The 26093-nt window shown below is 40.4% G+C and overlaps 3 protein-coding genes across 3 annotated transcripts; 2 read left to right on the forward strand and 1 right to left on the reverse strand.

The window, feature by feature from the left end:
* Positions 1–1592: 1592 nt before the first annotated feature.
* On the forward strand, positions 1593–15306 carry LOC126405781 (guanine nucleotide-binding protein G(o) subunit alpha-like). Its single transcript, XM_050069708.1, has 10 exons — positions 1593–1677; positions 2625–2760; positions 2850–2941; positions 3045–3137; positions 3426–3586; positions 7747–7875; positions 12657–12783; positions 12905–12976; positions 14150–14237; positions 14938–15306. Exons 1-10 carry the CDS (start codon positions 1639–1641, stop codon positions 15126–15128), a joined length of 1128 nt encoding a protein of 375 aa, XP_049925665.1. The 5' UTR covers positions 1593–1638; the 3' UTR covers positions 15129–15306.
* Positions 15307–15612: 306 nt separating this feature from the next.
* On the reverse strand, positions 15613–17304 carry LOC126405785 (neuropeptide B-like). Its single transcript, XM_050069714.1, has 2 exons — positions 16961–17304; positions 15613–15998 (listed from the first exon to the last, which is right to left on the reverse strand). The coding sequence occupies exons 1-2, from the start codon at positions 17216–17218 to the stop codon at positions 15870–15872; spliced, it is 387 nt and encodes a 128-aa protein (XP_049925671.1). The 5' UTR covers positions 17219–17304; the 3' UTR covers positions 15613–15869.
* Positions 17305–19559: 2255 nt separating this feature from the next.
* On the forward strand, positions 19560–25670 carry LOC126405779 (B-cell receptor CD22-like). The gene is made up of 10 exons (XM_050069704.1): positions 19560–19680; positions 19759–20109; positions 20197–20454; positions 20593–20847; positions 21180–21267; positions 24455–24512; positions 24792–24916; positions 25004–25054; positions 25135–25185; positions 25369–25670. The coding sequence occupies exons 1-9, from the start codon at positions 19626–19628 to the stop codon at positions 25172–25174; spliced, it is 1281 nt and encodes a 426-aa protein (XP_049925661.1). The 5' UTR covers positions 19560–19625; the 3' UTR covers positions 25175–25185; positions 25369–25670.
* The last annotated feature ends 423 nt before the right edge of the window (positions 25671–26093 follow it).

Consider the following 26093-nt stretch of genomic DNA (forward strand, 5'->3'; position numbering starts at 1 on the left):
TATTATCACTGATTCATTAACATGTAGGCCCGCATGTAACCAGCATTTTAATGTTTCCAAGGTAGCAAGGGTGTGAGTTTCAACATATGCGTAAAACTTCAGTTAATAGCCTGTGCTATTATTTGCTTAAATCACTACAATCAACCGGCCTGTATATGGGACAGGCCTTTAATTCCTTTCACACAAAACTGTTGCTCTGCAAAGATTAGGAAATTTAATCAAATTGTTTGTTTAAACCAGTATGAATATTACTTGTTTAAAAAAGCTTCAGATAATATATCAATTATGAATCATTCATCTGATCTAGCTCTGACAGACAGCACATCAGAGAGGGAGTGAGTTATGGCACCCAACATACTGACACAACACCACTTTATCCTGTTCAAACAACACTCACAACTTGGATTAATTTTTTATGAAAAACCTTTTTTATCTGAGGACCCTTATGCACTAAAGGAATATGAATAACATACAGGATAATGGAGGAATGGACACATAATTTGAGGTACCTAACAACCCAGTTTTATACATGTGAAGAACTTTTATAAAAATTAACTGCTTGGCAACCAGACAGGTGCCTAATCGAGACAGGCCTGTATTTGTCAAAATGTGTAGCCACACCTGGCTAATAAAAGGGACTGGACGTTTAATTGAAGTTTTACAGTCTTAAAAGGGTAATTTGGTGGTCCTCCCCTAGAAACTTTTGTGCATCATATACTTAGTTTTCTGCATTCTGGTGAATTTTTATGCACCAAATTATGGTGTAAATGTCTTTCATTTTGTCAAAATTAAAGTCCTTTGCTTCTTTCTTGTTTCACTGGGAAAGACAAAAGCACATATAGCCTATATATACATATATATATATATGAAGGGAGACATGTCCCCTAAGACCTCTCACCTCTTATCTAAACCTATGCAAGACAGAGTAATTAGAAGCTTGTTATACTGTAGTAGGTGAATCTATAACAATATAGATTTTATAAAGTGAAGTATGTATGAAATTGTTTTGAAAAGTAAGCTGTCAGATTAAATGTCATGTGGTAAAAAGAACCTTTCTCTGAAAGGCAGTTCAGAAGAAGCATGAAGTATTATTGTAACAGACTGTTCTGTATTGTTTGTCCCTCTTGCGTTGCCGTAGGGCAAAAAAAGGTTTTGGGGTGACGGTCCATTGTTTTAAGCATGGTTTTAAGGGGCTCATACCTGTGTAAAAGTGTTGGCCGTGAAGGAGACGGTGTAAGAGCTCCAACAGCAACCGCTGCCTATTCTTTTCCTTCACACCCAAAACTCTCACACAAGCACAGCCCATTAAAACCTACTGCCCTACGGCAACTCAAGAGGGTCAAGCAATATGTTACATTATAAAATGCAATGATTCAACTGTTGTGCTAAGTAAGTTAAATAACATCTTAATACGGTACTGTAGGCCTACTTGTTGAGTGAAATTGTGGCCTTAATTTAAAACAAAAATACATTTCCCAGCGTCCTCTCTGCATCAAACTGAGAGCAAAGACCGGTGTACAGGTAATGAGCACGTGCGCCTAATTAAGCTAATTAGCACTTCCGTTGGTCGCTAACTTTGTTTGCTAACAGTTCAGACTGAGACTCAACGACACCAGCGTGCAGAGCAGGAGCAGAGACATGTTTTGCTGCCTTCATTTACTGCCAGTCCCACTGCAGGTACAACATTCATTCAGTTGGTGTTATAGTCACATAAAAATGAGAATTTTGTCTCAAAATAATGTTATGAGAAAGGGTTGTGTAAGGGAAGTGCATATTTATTTTGTAACACTGGGTGTACACTCCTCAAAACATACTTTTATAGAAAGGCTTTTTTAACTAATTCTGTTGTGTCCAATTTCTGTCCTTATTTTATCAAATTTATACTTTATTTATTTTAATTATACACTTTGTTTTTTCTGGTCTTAGCCCATGCTCAAAGTTTCATTGCTCTTTTTATCTTGATGGTGTATACTTTTTTATTTGTCTCATAAAGCACTTTGTAACTGTTTTGAAAAGTGCTATACAAAAATAAAGTAAAGCAAAATTACTTATTTATTTAAATGGGTGGTAAATAGACTGGGGATTGTTGTATATTGGTTGTAAATAAATTTGGGAATTTGTTGAAATAATATGAGGTAAAAGAAGAAATGTAAGAAAGGGCAAGGGACAAAAGTTTTACTTCTACCTACTCCTTTTCGGACACTTATCTTTGTCTTGTTTGTTATTCTTTTTTTCTTTTCTTTTTTGTAAGTTTTATGACATTTTAGATTACAAAATTGGTGAAATTAACCCACCATTATGGGTGAAAAATAGACAACATAGTTTCTTATAAGCCAATCATCAAATATTGACATTAAAATTACATTTCTGTATGCTATTTAGTTTTAAATTACTCCTCTATGCTATATTTGAGTGCTGAAGATATTATTTTGATGCTTAGGGAAATGAGGAATGTCGTCTACTGCATTTTTAGTCAGTGTTGCTTTTTAAAACTCTCAGTAAACATCCTAATCATTTATGAAATGTTAATATTAGCAACGTAGCAATAATTAGCCATATTTTTTTGCGGCCAGTGCTTTACAATAGTACTTATGCCTCCCTGTGAAAATTGAATCCTTCCTCAGATCTGCTTGGGAATGTGCCTGCACCAGGATATCACAGAAGAGGGTAAAAAGGCTAAACTCCAGAGCTCTAAAATAGAGCAAGACCTCTGTGAACAGGCCAAGACTGAGACGAATGTGGTGAAAATCCTCATGCTTGGTAAGTTTAAAGGCACTGACATGTCTGTAGTTTCAGGTTTCACTGAAGTGATTTTAAAGTGAAGCATCTCTCTTGTTTGTGTGTGCCAGGGGCTGCAGAGAGTGGAAAGAGCACCCTGATCAAACAGATAAAGATAATCCACAGTCACGGCTTCTCCAAACAAGAGCTCAGTAGTTTCAAGGTATTGGACTGCAGCGAAACAAATGGAGGATTTGTTTTAATGACCTGAAATATTAAAGTTATGAGTCAATGGGACAAAAGGTTGACTACCATTCCCTCTGCAGCCTGCAGTACTAGACAACCTGCTGACCTCTATGAAGTTTGTTCTCCGAGGAATGGGGATGCTGAGGATTAACCTCGCTAACAAGAAGAACAAGGTGAGAAGGGATGATGCGCTTTTAGATTAGGTTTCATTAAATCTGCTTTGTGGTAGCCCAGTTTTCATGCAGCTCCTCACTGTCACACTAGATGTCAGTCTTCATCTGTAGACAGTACACATTGTCAGTAGAGATGACTGATAGAGATTGGTGATCATTATGTTGGAAGGCACGACATATTTGTACCTTCAGACAGTGCATCACCTGTACTTTTGTACTTTTTACTTTGAGTATAAAGATGTATATGTATATATAATGTCCTGTCCTGGTTTGGTCCATTTACTGCAGACGCACGCCCGCTCCATCCTGTCCTGCAACCAGTGTTTAGGGGACGACCAGGAGCTGCTTCCTTTTGTAGCTCATGCCGTCTGTGCACTTTGGGCCGACCAAGGGGTGCGAGCAGCTGCAGCCAGAGGTTACGAGTTTGAGCTGAATGACTCTGCACTCTAGTGAGTAGAATGACCTCAAGTGATCTATCAATGCTGCCCAATTATGATAGACAGTGGAAATGTCAAGGGAAATTGCCCAGTAAGATGCGTGTCGTCACAGTTTATCAATACAGAGCAACGGTGAAACAAGTGCTGAGAAAAAACTTGTCTTCAGGAAATGATTCATGTGACATTTGTTTAATGGGAGGCTTAATTGGGTCCAAATTTAAAAAGCACTGTTTGCAGATATCCAGGAAGGTGGGAGTTAGGGTGGAGCAGATGAAACAGACTTGGTTAAGGAGTCAGTTTTCTTGTTGACTGAGTAAGAAGTCAAACAGCATCATGTGAGGAGCAGGGAGAATTGTGACAGAGGTTTTGATGAATCTGTAGCATTAGTTTTTATTTAAAACTTTTAATGTAACTGTCATTTATCACAGTACATCTCCCTGTCCGATTATGTCCACTTATTATCAATCAGAAGTTATTGAAATACAGCCAGCATGTTTTTCCCAATTTTATCTTTATGTGGGCAGAACTGTGTTTTTTCCAATTGCTGTCCTTCAGCAGTGTGCTCTTTGAATTGGTCATCCTAAAAAATGAAAAACCCAAACAAGCAAAAACACCCATCATGCACATTGTCATGAAATCCTACCCCACTTCTCCGCATGGATCCTTTGTGAGTGTGGGTTGTATCATTGGCTGAAGTGTGGATCATTAACTTGAGTGTGGAATACATTTGGTAAATGGCAGTATTATTGTTCTGCTCTCTCAGTTTCAGGCCAACTATAAAGTGTGATTATTTGTTTAAAAACTCAACCTCTAACACACTTTACAGTTCACGTGTAAAATAACTGAATTTAGAGATGTTTATGTTTGCACCAGTCAGTGTTTCATATTGCAGCAAAATCAAAAAGAGTGTGTGACTTCCACTTTCTCTATTCATTAAAGCTTAATTCATGGTCCATGGACAGTTTTGAGGGCCATTCTGGGAAATGTAGGAAATCACAAGACATAATTTGGCACCTTTTTTAAAGGTCCAGTGTGTAGCGGTGAGGTTGCAGAACTGAAACTTCTCCAGTGTGCCAAGCGTGTAGGCAAACTACAGTGGCCGACACAAATAGGCAAATGGCTGTATTTAGAGCCACTGTTTGATTTATCCAATCTGGGCTACTGTAGAACAACATGGTGGACTCTGTGGAAGAGGACGGCCTCTGTATGTAGATAAAAACGGCTCATGCTTAGGTAACGAAAACACATTTCTTATATTCAGGCGATAATGAAAACATAGTTATGACTATTACATAGCATTTCTGCTAATAGATGCCCCTAAATCCTACACACTGGACCTTTTAATGGGAAGCAGTTTATCTCGCAATAATCAGTGAAGACACTGAATGAACAGAGAATTCACACAGCAGCTGTGTACCCCATTAATACTGATCTATGCCTTAGTAAGCTGCAGTATTTCCCTTTTGAGGGTTATCGTCATTCAAGGTATCTGCTACTTATTCGATTGACTGAATGACCCACTTATGTTGCTCATATTTAGATGTCTTCTGTAATTTAGCTGATGCTTAAATTGCTGGTGCATCGCTTACAAACTACAGCACAAAATTCTGTTTTGTGACTTATCGTGGTGGTTGCATACAGTCTTTGAAATGAAATAAAGGTTGACTAATTTATCTTTTAAATAAACTTTGAATAAATAGACTGAGGACAAGGTCTTATCTCCGAGGCAACAGGGAGGAGGTCTGCCGAGTTAAAAGGTACTCTAGCTGGCCAGACTGAGAAAGATGATGTGACAGCTTCATTATCGGAACTCGATAAGTTTGGGAGCAGGAGGATGATATGAAACTCAACTGACTGCCTTACAGTATTCTCACTCTGCCGGACCCCACATTGATTTCTCCCTCCAGTAATATTGGATTAGACTGTGTCGTGACACACTTGACTTCCCCGGGACCTGAGGGCACCTCAACGTGTAAAATGACTTCTCGGACATTAGCTTAGACACGAACTGAACTGTTAATGTAGCTAGAAAGAAATGTGAAGTTAGAGGAAGTTAACTATTGTTGTAAAATGTGTGTTTTAGAAATCCATTCTAATCAACATGAGCTTTATTAGGTTGAAGTCACAGCTGTTGAGAAATGGACATTGTGGTTTGGAAACCAGCATGAAGAATGACATGAATCCAGTCAATTAGTGTTTGTGTTTTTAAACGAATCAGGGGTAGCTGTGGGATTTTTTAATCGTGACCCTATTTTCCCACATTTTTTGTTCAAGTGACTAATAAGAGCAACAATATTTGAAATTGCACCAGTTTGAGCAAGAGCGCTGCAGCCAACAGCAGCAAAACGGACAGCAATATAACCATTCGAGGCGTGTGCACAATCTACATTTACGTTCACTAAAAGTGGAAGTGAGTCTCACAACATCATGGAAGGGATCCCTAGTGAGCTTTTTTGTTCAAGAGTAAGCAACAGCCCCCAAAATCGACATCACTTCAGTAGTCTCCACTATGGTTTGTCAGCCAAAACAAACAGTATATCCAGAAGTCAGCTGCTCGTCTTCTCACACACTCCCGCACCCGTGACCACATTACCTTCATCCTTCATAACCTCCACTGGCTCCCCATCCACCAGCGTATCCAATTCAAACTCCTCATCACTTACAAAGCTCTCCACAAACTTGCTCCTCCTTCCTGTCTGAGCTCCTCCACCGCTATATGAATCCAATGTAATCTTACTATTCAAAGAATTAATATCACCAAACCACCAGGCTCCATTTGAATGACACTAATTTTAGTTTGTACAGAGACAGCATATTTTTAACATGTAACATGTGAGTTTAATGTTTCTGTCAGCTTTGAATGAAGTATTTTTTTTTATGATAGAATTACTGTTTCTTTAAATTGAGGATGGTGGGTTAGGCGATAGCAATTTCGGGGCTGTTTCTGGTTAATCAAAAAGGATCTTACTCTTTGACAGAAAGGTCTGTTTCTGTAGGGATCCTTTCCATGATGTTGTCAGACACTCAGAATAACAATTTGAGCCTGCAGTGGCAAAAACAAGCACTTTTAGTGAAGGTAAAATGACATTGCAGCCTGTTTCGCAGCTGCTGGCTACAGCCCTCTCACTCAGTATCAAAAACTTTTAGACACAAAACTCTCATTAATAGGGACCAGGTTAGAAGATACTGTATCAGTATCAACCGTATCACTGACATAAAATCATTGTTGGGAATCGTTTGTGTAGTCTACAACAACACAAGTCACACACAACAGACCTGCAGCCAGTAAAGTAGGCAAAGATATTTTCTAATCTGTAGGTCACGTAATGGCACATACTATACTTTATATACACTCTCATCACATTGTCAGACTCATGATGGACAGTCCAAAAGAAAATAAAAAAATCCATGCAGTAGAACGAGATCCTATTCTTTAGTTGCTAATGTAGTCTTCACCCATTTGCCTCGAGCAGAGATGAGGCGCAGACTACAGGGGCTTGCAAAATGACCAGCGCTCACTCAAGTGACATCTCTTGACACTTCCTCACACAGCTCCCTGTGGAGACACAATACTTTATACAACTTCTTTCCCCATATGCAGCAGTACCCCCTAACACCTATAAACAGACTTTGATGTGTAAAATCTGTGCAATTCCTCTTTAACTTCAGTGTTTCTTCTCGACTGTAATGGAAGTTATATCGATCAGGGAGACTATATATTAGAAACGCCTCTCAGTTTAACACATTACAATTCAACAGTCTCCAAAATTAAGTAAAATCAACACATCTGCAGTAAGTCACAAAACCCACCAAATCAGTTTCAACAAAAAACGAACATTTTGCCCTCCATGGAGGTGGAATTTGGTGCAAGGCTGTTGTCTTAGAAATTAGTTTTCACTTGTGGCAACTGGGTGTAGAAGTAGCTGAGTAATAGCTTGAATCAAAAAGAAAGAAAGCTTGTGCAGGTGAGAAGTTACTTTTTACTGCCCAGTTTCATTAAACTAGCTCTCAAAGCCCAAAGCCTCTATATGAAAACCTCAAGCATTTGCTGTCTTAGTGTGATATTAAAAGGAAATCTGACAAAAGCAAAATCTGGATGCGTATCTTCTCATAATAGACTTTCGATAATGTTGGTCTGATGCTTCTTCTTCTCCTTCCTATTCCCTCTCCAGTTTCTTCGAGAACATGAGTCGAATCATCGCTCCCAAATACGTCCCCACCGAGACAGATGTTCTGAGAGTGCGAGTGAGGACCTGTGGAATCATTGAGACGCAGTTTCAACTTAATGAAATGATCTTTCGGTAAGACTTATTAAACTGGCAGTGTGAATTCAGCAGTGGTTGCAACATGATATAGTGCCAATGCCGTATATTGAGTTAATAAAGGTAAAGGTTTTATTAAGTCACACTGGGTTCTCAAAAAGCATATTATACAAAAATACATTGCTGAATATGCACTGTTAATATTAACACAATATTTCACCTGCCTTCACTTTCAAAGGACGGTTGAACTCTTTGCTTTTTATACTTAAAAATGAACAGTAATTATAAACTAGATATTAAGTCTAAAAGCAACATTTAATGCAAACTTGGGTGGTATAGACATCACTGCACGCACAGTCAATGTGTATACATGGCAACCACGTGTACACATGCAGTTTAACACAAGCATGCTGTTACACACACACACACACACACACACACACACACACACACACACACAACACTCGATGTCAGACTGTAGGCTTTACATTGCATACTAAGTGTGTTTCAATATGTATCTGTAGACGAATAACAAATCAGTTTTGGTCAGGGATGCTTCAGTCTTTCTGATACTTTATTGATTGCCTTATTGATTCTTGATCAGTTTTCTGTTTGGGGAAAAAAGTTTTCAGCATCAACGCATCAATTTTGTTTTGCCTTCACACAGGCAATAGCTGTGGCTGGAGGCATATTTTCAGGTTGTCCGCCCGGCGGCCAACAGTGAACTGTTTAGAATTTGGGGGTCGAAGATCAAGGTCACTGTGACCTTGCGTATGTCTAATTTTGTGAACATTTTGTGTCAAGAGCGCCTTGAGGGAATTTTTTTCAAATTTGGCACAAATGTCCACATGGACTGATAAGAATTTGAGGATTGAAGGTCAATCCTCAAGATCAAGGTCACTGTGACCTCACAAAACATGTTTTTGGCCATAACTTAGGAATTTATTTGCGAATTTTCACACAAATGTCTAATAGGATAAAATAATGACGTGATGACATTTCTATCTGACAGGTTAAAAGTCAGCTTCATAGTGACATTATGTTTGGCAAAAACACTTTTCTGGCCATTATTCAACGTCATAACTGAGAAGCAGAAGGGGAGACATTTTGTCAGATACTGAATCTGTGACACTGATGTTGGGTGTCCATCTTAAAACTGTGCTAATGGTATAGATCTTCTGTGCAGCTGGGGGGAAGATGGGTGTGAAGCTTCCATGTTTTTCACAGACATTGATGTAAACTGTAATTGCAACTTGCCAAGTTCGTGGAGGCATACAACCAATAATTGTAATTCTAATTATCTCTGAGTCTGAACATAGTGTTGATGAAATGAGAATATTTGTACAGCCTTCAAATTCAGTGAGTATTTCTTAGTCAAATGAAAAACGTGCCAAGACTGTCTTGATGGTGCTAATGCTATTGTAACACAGGATATTGACCCTTGGTAATGGACATGCTGCGCAGTTGGTAAGCAGTGTCACATGTGCATAGAGTGTCAGATACAAAGCATTTGTGGAATTTATAGTGTTTTTTCCCCCACCCTTACTTGAAATGATAATTTTATAGAAATTACCACCAGCACTGATGCCATCTTTGTTTGTGAAATGAAGCCATGCTTTGAACCATTTCTTCCTCTGTGTCGCAACTCCTTGTTGCAGGTTTCCAGTTTATGCGCATGAGCTTGATGTCATTGTTTGGCAGAAAAACATGCCAGCATCAGTAAAAGCAATTGCTAAGCTAAGATTCCAATGGATCAGACAATTTAATACCGGTTCTCAACTGGAACCAGTTCCCTATTTTTTTGGTTGTTTAGCAGATTTGTGCCTTGCACCGCTGCCTTTAAAAGGTTTTGATTATGTTAGTAATTAGCTTGCTTGGTAATGAGGAGCAGCCTGTAATAAAGATGGCTTTGGAGCTGTTAGGTGTAGTTGCTCAGTTATTTTTATGGTTATTGTTCTGCATGTTCGTCCTTTTATTGGACAGTTGACAGCATACAGACAGTCAAGAAACAGCAGGAGAGAGATTTTATAATTCATAAGCCTGTAGCACAAAATATCGTAACTTCAAATTTTAAATAAGTACATTTGATTAAATGTTGGCTGTAGTGACAACAACCACATTTTACCACTCTCTAAGTAGATTTTCAGTAAAACTTGTGATGACTGAGAGGCTATGGAACTGATCAACAATAAATAACTTTGGGAAGTGGGTGTCAATAATGTCAGTATGCTCAATTTCCAATCAATGGGTTAAACACAAAACCTATTCTATGGTGCATTGAGGACTTGGACTTAAATTTATTTTCCATCAGAGTTACTGCTCATGGAGTTGTCATACACTCTTTAAGATGCTGTCCTAGAAAGCAGTTTGTTGAGCCTCCAGAGACTCGGCCTCACCACCAACTCTTGAAGGGTCCCTGATTGAAGCTGAACTCTTCTGAGCTGCAGGAAGCAGCTGCCTGGGCATGGCTCAGACATGAAATATTGATGGCTTGACTCCACCTGGTTATTCCAGGAATAATAACACAAATATGGAGGAAGCGTACAGAGTAAGCAGTCATTCTTGATTCCACCTGTGCCTTGTGCTACGACTGCATTCAGTGTGTGGGTCATTATAAGAAATAGAATCCATACAGACCAGGACATCATTAATATTGTAAACACTGTAGCTTCTTCAACGTTAGACCTGCTTCAAAGTTAGGACTGCACAATGAATCAAATTATTATCAGAATCTTAATATGGGCAAGTTCAGTATCCAAATTTCAGGACCTGCATTTTTTTGATAAAGGTTAAATGTGTTGGAGCATCCATGACCTCCAGCATGCACTGGGGCAGTTTGCAGCCGAGTGTAAGCGGCAGGGATAAAGGTCAGCACCTCCAAATCTGAGGCCATAGTTCTCTGCCGGAAACTGGTGGATTGCCCTCTCCAGGTTGGAAGAGAGTTACTGCCTCCAGCGAAGGAGTTCAAGTATCTTTGAGTCCTGTTCATGCCTGAGGGTAGAATGGAGTGTAAGATTGATCAGAGATTTGGTGCAGCTTCTGCAGTGTTGCAGGCGCTGCACTGGTCTGTCATGGTGAAGAGGGAGCTGAGCCGGACAGTGAAGCTTTTGATTTACTGCCTCATCTACGTCCCAACCTTCACCTATGGTCATGAGCTCTGGGTAGTACCCGAAAGAATGAGATCGCGGATACAAGCAGCTGAAATGAGTTTCCTCCGTGGAGTGGCTGGGCTCAGCCTTAGCGATAGGGTAAGGAGCTCGGACATCAGGAGGGAGCTCAGAGTAGAGCTGCTGCTCCTTCGCGTCGAAAGGGATGAGCTGAGGTGGTTCGGGCATCTGATCAGGATGCCTCCTGGGTGTCCCACTGGTAGGAGGCCCCGGGGCAGACCCAGAACATGCTGGAGGGATTGCATATTTCATCTGGCCTGGGAACCCTTGGAGTCCCCCTGGAGGAGCTGGAAAGCGTTGCTGGGGAGAGGGAAGTACAAAGTACTTTGCTTGGCCTGCTGCCCCCGCAACTCGGCCCTGGATAAGCGGATAAAAATGTAATGGTGTTGCAACATACCATTATAAATGAAGCATTGTGGGGCTACAGAAATGCTCCTGGTGAAATGCTAAACTTTCATTAAAGGACATTTCATCATATGATATTCTAGATGTTCAAAAGGCATTTGGGAAAACAACTGCAGTGTACTTAAAGCATTTTTTATCACCTTTGCCAATTTTCAAAGCCGGAACTGCACAGAAATATTTGATACCTCATAACCTACCAAAGTGTAAAGTTGTGTTTTTATTGCTTATTGTAGTGGTGCAACGTCTTTTTGTTTTACTTTCATGCTGAATACAGTCAGGGTGTAGGTGGTTCAAGGTCATCAAGCAACATTTCCATTCAGATACCACAGAACAATAAGCCAGCCAAAATTGCGCAACATTGAAGACCATGTAAATATTATAACTGTCCATATGCAGTCTGTTATTATGTTCCCTGCAGCACTTATAATACTATAATACTAACAGACATGTTACATAGAAGCAGTTTATGTGGCTTTGCTTTCCATCTCCTTATTGAATTATAGGCATATGATTTTAATATGTTCTCACGCAATTGTCATACGCATGGCTAAAACAGCATCAGACTGAGTCAGTCTCATATGTCTTGAGCTGATTTCACTAAATACCTAAATTCAATAACGTTATTTCCTCAGGTCTTGTGAGGTGTATCAGGTTACAGGTCTGATCTTGCTCTTCCACTAAATCTGAAAAACCATAAAAGCCTTCTTACGGTCATGAGTGATGGTTTTCTTTTCTGCAGCTCAGAAACTACAGCCGTCAAACACCACAGTTAAGGCTTATTGTCCCCCGGCTTGTTAAATCTGACTCTTGACCCAGGGGATAAACGCTTCATTGCCTCTGACATGAGTACTGCAATCATGCACCTGGAGACTGTCTGGCCCAAATGGGAACTCATTACCTGTGTCACCAAGACCCTCGACTGCACTATCGTGCCGCACCATAATTTGAAGTGGATTGCCCCAATATTTGAACTGGGTTTGAATTAATATCATTATTCAATATAAAGGATATCACCCTAGACTGAAACAGTTTTCTGATATTTCTAATAAACTCATGTGACCAGTCTCTGGAGAGTTTAGCACACACAAGCGCTCCATCATGTCTTTATAGATTAAGAGTGATTTAAGGTGTAAAACACACAGTGAATCATACTTTTCTCTCTCCTTTGACGTACGGTCTATGTGAGCTGTTGTAAGCAACTCACTGGATGAATAAAGCATGACTGGATTGCTTTTTGCTTACTGACAGGTTGTATGATGTCGGGGGCCAGCGCAGTGAGAGGAGGAAGTGGCTCAGCTGCTTTGACTGTATTCAGGCCGTGTTGTTTGTCGTGGCCCTCAGCAGCTATGATATACAGACGGAGGAGCCTTCAGGGGTATGGTAATTTTTGTGATGGTATAAATCAAATTTGATACTGTGTGTTATTACTTGGCAGGAAAGTCACTGATTTTAGCTGAATGTGTTGCCCTCTGCACCTCTACTTCATTTTCCTTCAGAATCGCCTGCAAGAAAGTCTCAAACTTTTTACATCCGTCTGCACCAACGCAGTTTTCAGCAGCGCCTCACTGGTAAGTTTATTCACACCCTGGCCTTCTTACAAGGGCTCTATGCAAAATTCAGAGCACATGAGTTGTCTTCTCAACATGAAGGTGGCTGAGCTGGTGGTGAGAAGCTATCGATGCTAACTCAATAAACAGGAAACAGACGTATGAACCAGACTGGCTTACCACAGCCAACCACAGAGAAGTGTGCCTTTATTCTCAGCTCTTGTTGCCCCGTCTGTTTCAAAGCTCATCTAAATGTGTGGAGGTGACGAAGGCACTGAGGGGCTTTTTCGGTAATCATTCATGCCAAGCAGACGTGACACAAACTGGGTATGATTGCGTCTGACAGACATAATTAGCATACAAAGTCTAGCTGAGATGTAGGGCAGGTGATGTGTGTTTAGTAAGTTGGCTGTGAGCACTGTTTAACACCTGGTGTAGTGACTTTTATTTATTTCATATTGTGAGTTTCTCGGGCTCTTTGTATCGGCATGAATACCTCACGTGTTGGTCAGTAGCATTTATATATCTGTGCTTGATTAACTCGAGGCATTTAGGGGCAAGGGTTATCTTACAGATATTCTCTTGCATCATTTTTAAAAATGTTAATTGTGTTTCCAATGCTGGACAGTGTATTTTGCTTCTCTATTAGCAGTGTGAAGAGATTTGCTTTAAATAGAGATTACGCATTATTATGCATTCAAGGCAAGGCTACTGAAAACCAAAATATATTTGTAGGTATTTGTAGGATTTTCGTTTTTCACCGAGTGTGGTTCATTTTTGTGTAAAGTGCCAGTAGTGTGTGTTTTCATGGACTAGTCTGATACACACGTTGTGCATTAGTGTGTTTTGGCTCTAGAGGTGCAGTTTCAGCCGATGGCTCAGTGTAGAGCAGGACGCTTGTATGTATGGAGGGTATTTATTCCCTTGTGAGTTAGGAGATCCACCGTGTCCTCATTACAGAGGATGTCAGGATGCTCTGTGTGTGATATACAGCAGTATGGAGATAATATTTTATTCATGAGGCTCATGCAGTCTTTTCATAATTTTAAACTGTTACTTAAATGTTGTGAATGTGATACATGAGTTATGTTGTGAAATTGTACCCAAAGTCATCGACTAGAGGGTTATTTGACTGTTGTCACTGTGGATTTTCTTTTTTAAATTTACAATTCTGGTGCTCTATCTCTCCTACAGATTCTGTTTATGAACAAAACCGACCTTTTCCAAGACAAGATCCTACACTCTGGAAGACACTTGAGATTTTACCTGCCTAGTTACAAAGGTACTTTAGAGAGGATTGTTTTACGTTTTATGACGCAGGTAGAGCTGTCAAATATCTGTGCGATTTTGAGTATGGCATACTTTTGCCTTTCTGTTTTGGGCAAACCAAGACAGTTCAAATAGTTATTTAAACAAAGATGATAGATTTTAAACATATTTAGTTATCTTAGTATCTTAATAGTAATCTTGGGAATCTCACATTTACATTGCAACTGCCCCAGTGTTCTGACCCCAAACTTGAGGAACTGCTGACATATGCTATCAGCTGTGTGCAACTCTGGAGTTCACAACTTGTAACTCAGAGGTATATTTTAAAATTCTTAATACCTCATGGAATTGGTTGTGTGTGTCTGTGTCTGTTTTTGCTGGGTGGTCGCTGCATCCTCTGTGTCCGTTGGGTAATCAGAATTCCTTCTGGCCAGAGAGCATCAGAGTATTCACATACAGTCCTCTGTTTGTGTGTATATCATTAATTCTGGCCAGATCATTGTCATACATATTTCACACTCATTCACAACAACTGAGTACTGAACTCTGTGTCATGTTTTATTTGTGTGTTTGAGGATTGAGGAGGAAAACTTGTGTTGAGTTTCTCACCGGAAGACCGTGTCTTGCTTATCAATATTTAATCAATGAATCAGACCGACTGTGTGCAGTTTGGACTGTCCTTAACACTGACTCCTCACTTCACTGAAATCCAGGAGTCGATGGTGACGTGGACGCTGCAGCCCACCACATCGCTGCCATGTTCTCGTCATGCAACAGCCGCCTGGACAAGCCCGTCTACCACCACTTCACCACTGCCACAGACACCGCTAACATACAGGTTGTCTTCCACATGGTCATAGATCAGGTTATGAGTGAGAATCTAGCGGCTGTGCAGCTGCTGTAAACATCTCCTGAGGGCTGTTAGGATTGTGAAGTTGTGTTTTTAGTCATCCAGCGCTGGACTTTTAGTTTTATCACGATTGGTTTCACCATTTTAAAATAACTTATTTAAGCAGATGATGATGTTCTGTTAAGATGCACTTTCCCAAATTTATTTTAAAACATTTTAAATAAAATATTTATTGATAAAGCTGCCTAGTCCTTTTAGTGCCATTTGTTATATCTTCCATTTCAAAGACGATATCCATGCAGGAGTTTTTATTTATGAGCTGTTTAATGCATGAATGTTAACTGTAACTTGGAAACTGCACCAATTTTTAGTTATGTTTTTAAGGTTGGATTCATATACATTTAAATCATCCAGAACTGAATTAATCCCCAAAAGGATTGTTCAAGTACTGATTACGACATATTAGCTTGCAAAAGGTGCAGTGTGTTTTATCAGTATATGAGGAAAAGTTTTTCATTCAGTAATTTCAACAAGAGGCTGCAATGTGATTAATTTATTAATGAAAACTCATAAAATATGTACAGTCATACATTACTTTTACAGCTTAAAGATTTAAGACACGTTTTTTCTTAAAATCAATAAATAACCTGGTGAAATGGTAATGAAAAGTATCATATCTTCCATCTAGTGCAACATTAACATTGAGGTTGAAGTCTGAGAAATGTACAGTCATTAAAAATGGCACACTTTCAAGAAGTAGGCTTCATCATCCAGCCCAGCTGTCGGCTTCACTGCTCAGTCTGCTGCACAGTCTGCGGAGTCCAGAGTGAGGAAGATGTCCGCTTTGCACTTAAATGAACCCTTCGTTGCCTGGAAGAGTTCACAGCTCTGCAGGTTTGGTGTGATGTCTTTGATGCAAACAGGCTGTTTGGAGAGAGACAGACAAATGATTTTGTTACCTTAGGAAAAACGTAACCTTTTAAATTCTGTACGCTTAAATCAGACAAACTGTGATGTGTGATATGTGACAACCAAATTCATTTACTACCATAGTTTCCATCCTACATTTCAGAGAGAAATACTGCACTTTGTACTTGAGACAGTTTTGTATTTACTAGTAGTTTGGTAGATTAAGGTTTTAAAATACAAAACATGAAGTGAGTTTATAAAATTGGATGCACCAAGAAGGATTAAACTGCCCAAAATTAACCAGCTACATTATTTTTCAGTAATAATACATCAATATAACACATTATTTTTGATATGGAACAAAAACCAAGAAGGTCTTGCTGTTTGTAGAAAATGCAGACAATCAAGGAAAAAATGCTGAGGCACTCCGTCTTCAGGTAAAAATATATAAAGTAACTTTAACATTATTTTTGATATCCTAAGTACATTCTAAATCATCTAACATCTAAATCTTCAACGTTCAGTGGTGCTGACTGGACAGCTCCTTCTGACTGGAGTGACCATGAGTCCAGGAGGAGGATTTAAAAATAAAAATAAAACGCAAAAAATAAAAGAATATATAATATAAATATAAGTAATATTATAATTTTATATATATTATATAAAAAATATATAGCGCTAGAAAGAGGGGATTCACTGCAAAAATAAAACAAATGGTATTACAAACTAGCCCGAGTTTATGCCAAACTCATGAGCATAAAAGTTCAAAATCTGACATTTCAAAAGCAAAATCCTTCAGTAACTTCACCTGTTTACAGTCTGTGTTCAAGACAACCAAATGTTGTTTTGTACTTTTAAGGAAAATTGGATTTTCAGGTTAAACAAATCATATTAAACTCGGATAATGCGCTTTTACGCTGCGTAATGGCACTCCCATCCAACCCATAACGCCTTGATAAAACACAGTGATCACTGACCATCGTCTTCAGGATGTAACTCTGCGCAGTGAACTCAGGAAACACGTTGTTAGTCGCCAGCTCTTCGCCGTCTGACGGCTGCGGCTCGGCTCTCCTGATGTACGGTGACCTCCGGATTCCGGACAGCAAGCCGGACGCCCTGCCCACTGAGTAGTAGCTCGGACCGGCCATCTGCTTGTACCACGCCTCCGTCGGACTGCAAGCCACCAGCACGGAGATCACCACGATGGGGAACACGAGTTTAGCGGGCATGTCCATGTCGAGCACTGAGGCTAGGTCCTGTGCAACTCTGACTGACTGGTCCTCCTCTCTGTCACCGCGCACTGCTCCGGTCTTTATATGGACCCGTGATCAACGTAAACTGACCCAGAGTGTGTGTTTCACACACACCCACACACACCTCAGAGAAATTCACTCCTCCTGGCCAATGCTTTTGGTTTATCTGTCTATCATCAACATTTTAAATAAAAAGTTGAACTTAAATGCATCAAATTTGTGAAAGCACTTGTGAAATATTCCAGTTAAAGTCTGATAAATCTTTATGCATTTAACCTGAGTTAAAGGAGCAGTGTGTAAGAGGGGGATTTGGTGGCACCTAGTGGTGAGGATTGCAGATTGCAGCCAGCTGAAACTTGTGGTTAGGATTTCTTCAGTGTTCATTGTTTAGAGCAGCGGCCAACTGGTGGGGGTCGTGGGTCCTTTCTAAATTGATCACAAGTGACTGCAAAAGTTTGGAAAAAAAAAAAACACACTTTATTTTTAAGTACAGTGGATTTCCGACACAAAGCTTTTACTTTGAAGTGCTGTTTCCTGCAGTAGAGTGAGTGAAAAAGCTATTAAACATACAGAGCAAACTAGCTCAATGACATGGCTAAACGCAAGTGTGACGCTGAATATATTAAACTGTTTGGACCTTGAACTAATGACTAAGGAGAAATCTGGAACCTGTGGCTGGACTGGTTGGGAACCACTGGTTTAGAGGGTTTTTGATGGAAGCTGTATTAACTGCGGAGGTGGTGATGCAACATGGTGATCTCCGCAGACGAGGACCTGCTCATGATTCAGATATAAATGGCTCATTCTACGGTATTGAAAGCACAGCAATTCTTTTTTTCAGGTGATGACACACTGAAAAAAACAATATACTGTGTTCCATTTCTGCCAATATATCCTGCTAGCACAACCTATTAAGTCTAAATTAGGTCTAAATGAGCATCCACCATTCATTAAAATGTTGTACCAGAAGGTGGCTACTCTGCAGTGGGCTATTTATGATTATTTGGTGGCACGGTGGTGCACGGCTCCTGGTTTGAACCCAGGGTGGTGGAGCCCCTCTGTATGGAGCTTGCATGTTCTCCCCGTGTCAGCGTGGGTTTTCTCCGGGTACTCCGGCTTCCTCCCACAGTCCAAAGACATGAAGGTGAATTGGTGACTCTAAATTGTCTGTAGGTGTGAATGTGAGCGTGAATGGTTGTCTGTCTCTATGTGTCAGCCCTACAATAGTCTGGCGACCTGTCCAGGGTGTCTCGCCCAGTTTTCTCCGGCTACTCCGGCTTCCTCCCGCAATCCAAAGACATGCAGGTTAATTGGTGACTCTAACTTGCCCGTAGGTGTGAATGTGAGCGTGAATGGTTGTCTGTCTCTATGTGTCAGCCTTGTGATAGTCTGGTGACCTGTCCAGGGTGTACCCCGCCTCGTAGTTTAACTTTGTAATGTTGGCAGTGAAAGCAAATGAATTAGTTGGCGATTAAATTCTCTATTAGAGAGCTAGGGAGACAAGCCCCCTCCCCATTGAGGTCCAGCAAAATTCAGAGGAAATCGATGTATGAATCGATGCACCTTTTTTTTTCTATTTGGTGTATAGGCTACACATTTTTACGATTGGAGAATTTAAGAATCACTTTAGGTCTACAACATAGACAAATGTTATTTTTATTTTCTATTGTTTTACTTTGTCAGAGCCATAGGAAGCCATTGGAGAGGGGCTATTGAGCTGCATGTGGCTCCAGAGCCGCAGGTTGCCCCCCTCCCCGCCCTAAATCCTACACCCCGGACCTTTAAAGCAGAACAAAGCAGGAACTACTGGAATAAAACATGAGACACTTTTCATTTGAAATAAACTTAAAGAACACCTAATGTTGCCGTTAAAGTTCTCAAACATGAACCAGTCAGTCTAAAGCTAATTCTGAATTCACAGTATTCTTGTTTGTCTTGTTGGACGGTGTCATTTTTTGACTACAAAATGGAAAATATATTTAAAAAAATGCCCAAACACTTTTGACAGTAACAGTAACAATTGGTTGTGCGTTTTTCTAATGTGACTGTGCTGTGACCACAACAAAGCAACAAAAGACTTCCAGGCATGTACACAAGACATATGTTTTCTCTACACAGGGGGACTGGTTTCACACATTCAAACAGCAAAATCTGAAACAGCGCACTGAGTCTCTGATGCATGACCTCATTTCCACCTTGTATGGGCAACTCAGCACCTTATTTTTTCCATCACAGGAAGCTGTGTCAATAGTACGTAGATTAAGAAACAGATGAAGACAAGACAATGCTCTTTCACTGTGTATTTTGAAAGACCATCAATGATCCCAGTGAAGCTTTTTACACACGTTTAACAATTAATTGAGGATTAACTTGATTTGTGACTGGAAACATGCACGTTGAACCCAGGAACTTGATGTGGACATTGATGCCACTTTTTCTGGCTGGTAAGTACTTACATCTCATTTAATGTTTTATTAAAATGACACAATCTTAAAGGGTGTTAATAAATCCATCTCTTTCAGGTGCTCTTTGCAGTCAGTGGAAAGTGGTGTATCAGCAGCAGCATATCTGTGCAGTGAGAGGCTCGTCTGTTGTCATTCTTTGTTCATTTTACTATGCTGACGAGCTGAGAGGGAAGAGATTCATGTGGGGTATTGTAAAGTCTCATCTTCTCAGTGGTCGCTTCATTTCTGGCAGGAACCTGGGAAAATTCAGCTCAAGATTTCAGTATATTGGTGACAAACGTCACAATTGTTCTTTAAAGATACACCAAGTGGAGCATAATGATGCAGGAAAATATGCTTTCACATTTATAACAAACTCCAAAGAAAGCAAATGGCCTGGTCCATCTGGCTCAACATTAAAGGTTGTTGGTGAGTTTTCTTTCTCATATAGTTGTCAATCTGCTCCACAATTCAGTCTGTGGAGTTTGAAACTGACGCAGCCCTTTGCTCTTCTAGATTTGAACATTTTGGTGACTAAGCCTGATGGGAACAGAAGAACAAAGGAAGGCGACTCTGTGAATCTGACCTGCATAAACAGCTGCGATGGTGGTAACCTTTCGTCTGCTTTCACCTGGTTTAAGAATGGAGAACTCATAAATGAAGGACCTGTACTTTATTTAAGCAACATGTCCACTGCTACCTCCGGAAGCTACACTTGTTCTCTAGAAGCACACACAGGAACAGCTTCAGGAGTCGTAAATATTGATGTTGAATGTGAGTATTGGACTCAAAATCAACACTTTATAGAATGAGAAAGAAATGAATACAATAAAATTTAGATAACAGAAATTAAATCTGCCATTTTGAGGGTGTGCCACATGATTTTTCTGACAGTAAACAGTCTTCCTTCAGATGGCCCTAAGAACACTTCAGTGTCTGCTAGACCATTGACGGAGGTGTGCGCTGGCAGTAACATCACCCTCGTCTGCAGCAGCCATGCAAACCCTCCAGTGAAGATCTATACTTGGTTTAAAAGAAATAATGATGATATAATGGATGTCGAACACAAGCCTGTGTTCCTCCCTGGTGCTGGTGGTCAGTATTTCTGCAGTGCCACCAACAAACATGGAAGTCAAAACTCCTCTGTTGTGACTGTGACGATCAAACGTAAGTAGATTGCTACTGTTTATTACCAGTTGTTTAGTGAATGCAAAATAAACCATGTGTTATATAGAATATACAGAATATTTTTGTCTGTTAAAAACTAATTGACAAGGACATGTATGGATTAGGGATGTTATGTGAATTAGATCCCAGAGAGGTCAAACAGGAAGTTAGACCTCTTATCAACAGTTTTAAAAGAAGTAGTCAGAACATTAAGATTAATTGAATTAATCGCCTTTTTTATGTCACATTGATTTAACACAAAAACAATCAAACAAGAAAAACAAAAAATCAAGGTATTAAAACTGCTCTAACACGCTGCCTTTGTTTCACAGCATGTTGGATAAGATTTACCAGAGATGCACTTATCATTGCTGCTTTTGCTCTGCTTCTGATTGGGACCACTGTTATCGCCATCAAAAGGTAAGCTGTAAGAACCATTTAGACGCTTAACTTAAGTAAAAATATTAGTATTAAGTCCTGCTTTTACATTCTACTTAAGATAAATTAAGATAATCCTTTATTCATCCCACAACGGGGAAATTTGCAACATTACAGCAGCAACGGGAGAGTGCAAACAGGAAGCGTCAGTAGAAAAAAAAAAAAAATACAAAGCAATATATAAATAGGTAAAGTAAGTAAACTGTACAAAAACAAAGAGCAGAACAAGCAAACAGTATAAAACACAAAGCAATATCATAAGGAAGCATCAGAAAGAAGCAGAATATGATAAAGAGACAGACTGACTGACTGAGCCAGTATAGATATTGCACAGTTTAACAATACTGATATCGAACCTGAGTCATTGTCGGAAGTGAAAAATAAAAGCAAGCTATTAAAATAAATAGGCTGAGTGGCAGAATTTATTTTATTGCACTTATAGCTATTTCACAGTTGCTATACAGATACAGATATTGCACGAGTGATGACTGATTGTCCGTAGATTTAGTATGTGTGGTCTGAATAGTCTGACAGCAGCAGGAAGGAAGGACATGCAGTATCTCTCCTTGAAACAATGTGGGTGAAGCAGCCTGTCACTGAAGGTATAGTGACCCACTTACTAAAGATGAGTAAAAGTATACAAGTATAAAGTATCTAAGTATTATCAGAGAAATGTATTATGAATAATAAAAAGTAAGTTATTGATTTGTTATTTCTGATAGATGTATTAGCAGCATTTAAATGTTAAATGTTTTTGTGTAAGTTGTCGAGCGTCAGCCACAGAAAGGTCTGCCTTCTAAGTCTGCCTTCTCTACTGCATGAGTAGATTGTTTATATCTATTAATGGATGAGAGGCTTGTGCTCATGACAGTGCGAGATATAAAAGCGTCCTCTTCAGCTGAGCTGTAATGTAAGCTAGCTCAGTGGTGCTAGGTGAGCTAGCAGTAGATGCACACTTCTTCTGCACGGTGATACAGTTGTCAGGTGGAGACTGGTGGAGAGAAAATAGCTCCTGCATGAAGCAACAAGGTCTGTGGATTACCTTTAGTAAGTAGGTCATGATTTCTGAAAAACAGTTTTTCAAATGTGTTTTTTGGTGCCATATAGTTAAATTAAGTACAGTACTTGAATCAGAGGTGTAAATATAGACAGTGCAGGCAGTATGGTTGCACCAGGGCCGGTGAGGTGGGGGAGGCTGTAGAAAGAGTGGGCCCTCCAACAATGTGGTTCTCATGAGTGATTGCCACCTAAACATTTGCATGTGCTCAAAGAATTCTCATTAAGATTAAGAACATTTGCTATATATGCCCTTAAAAAAAAGGCAAACCTGACTTTGTCATGTTTTTTTTGATTGCAAAATATCCAATACCATCTATAACAAAATGATATGTCTATTCCAAATAAACTAATAACCTGTTAAAAATTAATTTTTGTTATTTTCTTTGGTTTTTTGTCATATACAGATATGCAGTGATGATTGTTGGGTAGTCTGTATGTTGATGTTATCCAATGACAAGTCTCTGATCATGTGACAAGACGATATGTGCACAATAGCGTGCACTATGGCCTGTCGCAACTACCTTACACCACTGACTTATAATATAATGAGAAATATAATGAGTTACTTTCCACCACTGCACCCATCTATCTTAATATTACGGCAGTTTAACATGTCGGTTTCAGATCAGGACCACACTATAGCCCCTTTTACACTACCAGATTTTCCGCGAATGTTGGGCCGTTTTGCCGGCAAGCTGCAAGCGTTTAGACACACAGAGCTGGATTGGCGAGTTGGTCCGAGGTGCCCAGTTTTCCGCTTCGTATGGTATACATATTGGCGGAACCCTTTTAGTTTAAACAGACCAAAGTGGCCTTCCGCAACGGGAGGGGCTGTTGAAGACTTGTGGGAGGAGCTGTTGATGACACCACACGTGCGACCCACTGGCGGTGGATAAACAGGAAACAGCTGATAGCAGGAATTAGCGAGCAGCTAGTAGCAAGAGGGAAACGCACACCTGACAGACACTGTAAAGATGAGCAACTGGGGAGACAAGGAATTGCGCACCCTCCTTGCCCTCGCAAATGAAGACACGTTTTGTTACTTGCTCATGCCCCCCATTGCCCCGAAAAAGGCGCATTCTGTATAAACAAAAGGAGGCAGGCGGCATTTTGCCACACTCCCCGATTTTGTTCTTATACTGCCAATGCTGAAAGAAGACTGATTGGGCTTTCCTGCAAATTTGCACAATTCCTATCTAAAAAGGGGTAATAGCTGTGTCTCAGTTCAGGAGCTGCAGCCTTCGAAGGCTGCATTTGAAGACCAATTGCGTCTCATCAGCGTGACCATGACTGTCCCATTTCATAGGCTCCTTCAAATGCAGCTGAGAAATGCAGCCATCTTTCACAGAATTTGGAGGGGGCCACTGATGAATCCTTCATGGCCCAGCCTACCCCAAGATGCATTGGTGACGATTACATATTAAGTTAACTAACTAGCTAACAGTTAACTGTTGTTAGCATTACTATTAGCTAAAAGCACACAGTTTAAACAATCCTAATTTTATAATTTAACCTGAAAACAGTCCTCCATCAGCCTGAAATACATCAAACAGCTGCGACTCCGGCGGTTAATCATGTCCTCAAGTATTACATTTAAGAAAATATATATAACAACAACTTCTGGGTCCATGATTTAGGGCTAGCTGACTTACTAGCTTACTCCTTCTTGCGTCAAGCATAGCTGGTTGCTATGTAACAGTAATGTGAATCGGTCGGGGCAAGAACAAGTGGTGATGCACCCAGGATATCCTCCACAGACCAGACCGACTCATTTCGGAGACTGTTTGGTTTGGCTGATGCGGTCTTCAAAGGACGTGGCCGATGTGGACTGCGAAGGCCGCATCCTTCATTGGCTGCAGCCCCTGAATTGAGACGCAGCTATTGCCCTCAGATTAACTCACGTCCTTGTTACAGCCCACTGGTGTCATATGAGTCCTGTCAGCAAAACACACTGTGGATCAAAAGCATCTTCTTGCTTTCGCTAAACATGCTCTGATGTGGCAGATTTTATCACAAACCACAAATACAATCCTTGTAATCATTCACTGCTCATGAGTCCATTAATTGTCTTATCCCAATGATCATGTCATGATTCTACTTATTATTTCAGACTCCACAAAAAAAGGACATGGACACCAAATACAGACTGTGAGGAGGAAGACACTGAGGTGACCTTTTCGTGCCATACATTTTATACAGAACTCTGTAGTCTATATCACAATTAGAGCTGCCAGTTGCACAGAGGTTGCCTACAACTGATTAAAGCAGGTGAAAGGCAAATCAAACCCACATCCGTAAGTTCCTGCTGACTGACAGATACCATGATGGGCGTCAGATAAGAGAAGACAGGCTGTTTTTGTTGTGCGAGTGAAACAGGAACTCACAATAGGCACATAAAGGCACAATCTGATGTTAATCTTGTGTTGTTTCTTCACAATGGTATGCAGGATGCAGACTACGTCAACTGGCTCAACTGTGACAGTCAGTCACAAGAGGGAAATCAGCGTGAGGGACAAACAACAGAAGTCGTCTATACAGCTGTATACTTCAACAAGAAAAGAAAGTCAAACATGTAAGATATTTTTACACTTCACGTCATCCATTGTGTCACACATGTTGCATTTGAGGCACATGTACCGATTGACTGTATCACTTGCAGGGAGCAGCAGATGGACGACCCTAATGATGTCATTTACATCACAGTGTGCAGGTAAAGCTCAGGAAAGACTTGCAGATTGAAAGAATGATTACTCACATCTCAAGTGCAAACTTTTTGCCTCTCTTTTTCAGGAACCAACCGCCAAACCCTTCATATGTTGAGCCTCCCTAATGAAGCTCAGCGTAAGTTCAATCAGGAATATCCATTAACAATTCTCTCTCTATCCCACTGCCACCAATTCCTCCAATCAGCTGACTATGGGCCTTCCCTCGCCTAGTTAGCCAATCAAACTTCCACAATCTCCGTCAGTCATTCATATTGCTGCTGCCAAACTTTAACTCTGTTCTCCTCTCTGCTCCTGTCAGCTGTCATTTTAGGCAGAATCATCACACCCTCCTCCACCCCATTCACCTCCAGTCACCTTATCCAGAGCCCAGGATGAGCTCATCAACAGCCCGCTCCTCTTCACATCCAGATCCTCAGCTCCATCTTCATCTCATCTCACTATTACCACCACCAGCGTCTAGAATCCACATGGGGGGGTTCCCTAATCTACTACGTCTTTACCGCCCTCCTGGAATATACGTCATCACAATGGGGTCTAATCGCCAAAGACATTTCACATTTCTCATACTTATTTGCACATGTAAATAAATATTCTTGTCTCTTAGAATGAGTCTCTGCTGATTGAAATGAGTGTGTCATAGTGTCTCAGCCCGTTCTCGTTCCCACGTCATCAAATTCTGAGTCTTTGTCATGCTCTTTTAATTGTAATTCAGGAGGTGTTAGTTGTTGAGGACTGGTGAATGGATGTCTTCTGCTAGGTTGATCTGGGAGGATGTACTGGAAATCGCACAGAGTGAGACTCACCCGAGGTGATGACAGGCCCCCCAGATGGTACCTAGAGTGAGATATGGGAGAGGTATGCATCAGATTGAATAAGAAAAGATGTGGGGAGAGGGGAAGAGAGGATGAAGGAATGTTGGCAGGGATGAGGTTGGGAGGATGATGGATGAAGGAAAGGGAAAGGGAGGGTGGGTCAAGAAATCTACAGCAAGCAGAGCATGATGGGTTGACCAGGTATACGTAG

This window comes from Epinephelus moara, chromosome 18 (genome assembly GCF_006386435.1).
Source record: "Epinephelus moara isolate mb chromosome 18, YSFRI_EMoa_1.0, whole genome shotgun sequence".
Taxonomy (NCBI): domain Eukaryota; kingdom Metazoa; phylum Chordata; class Actinopteri; order Perciformes; family Serranidae; genus Epinephelus; species Epinephelus moara.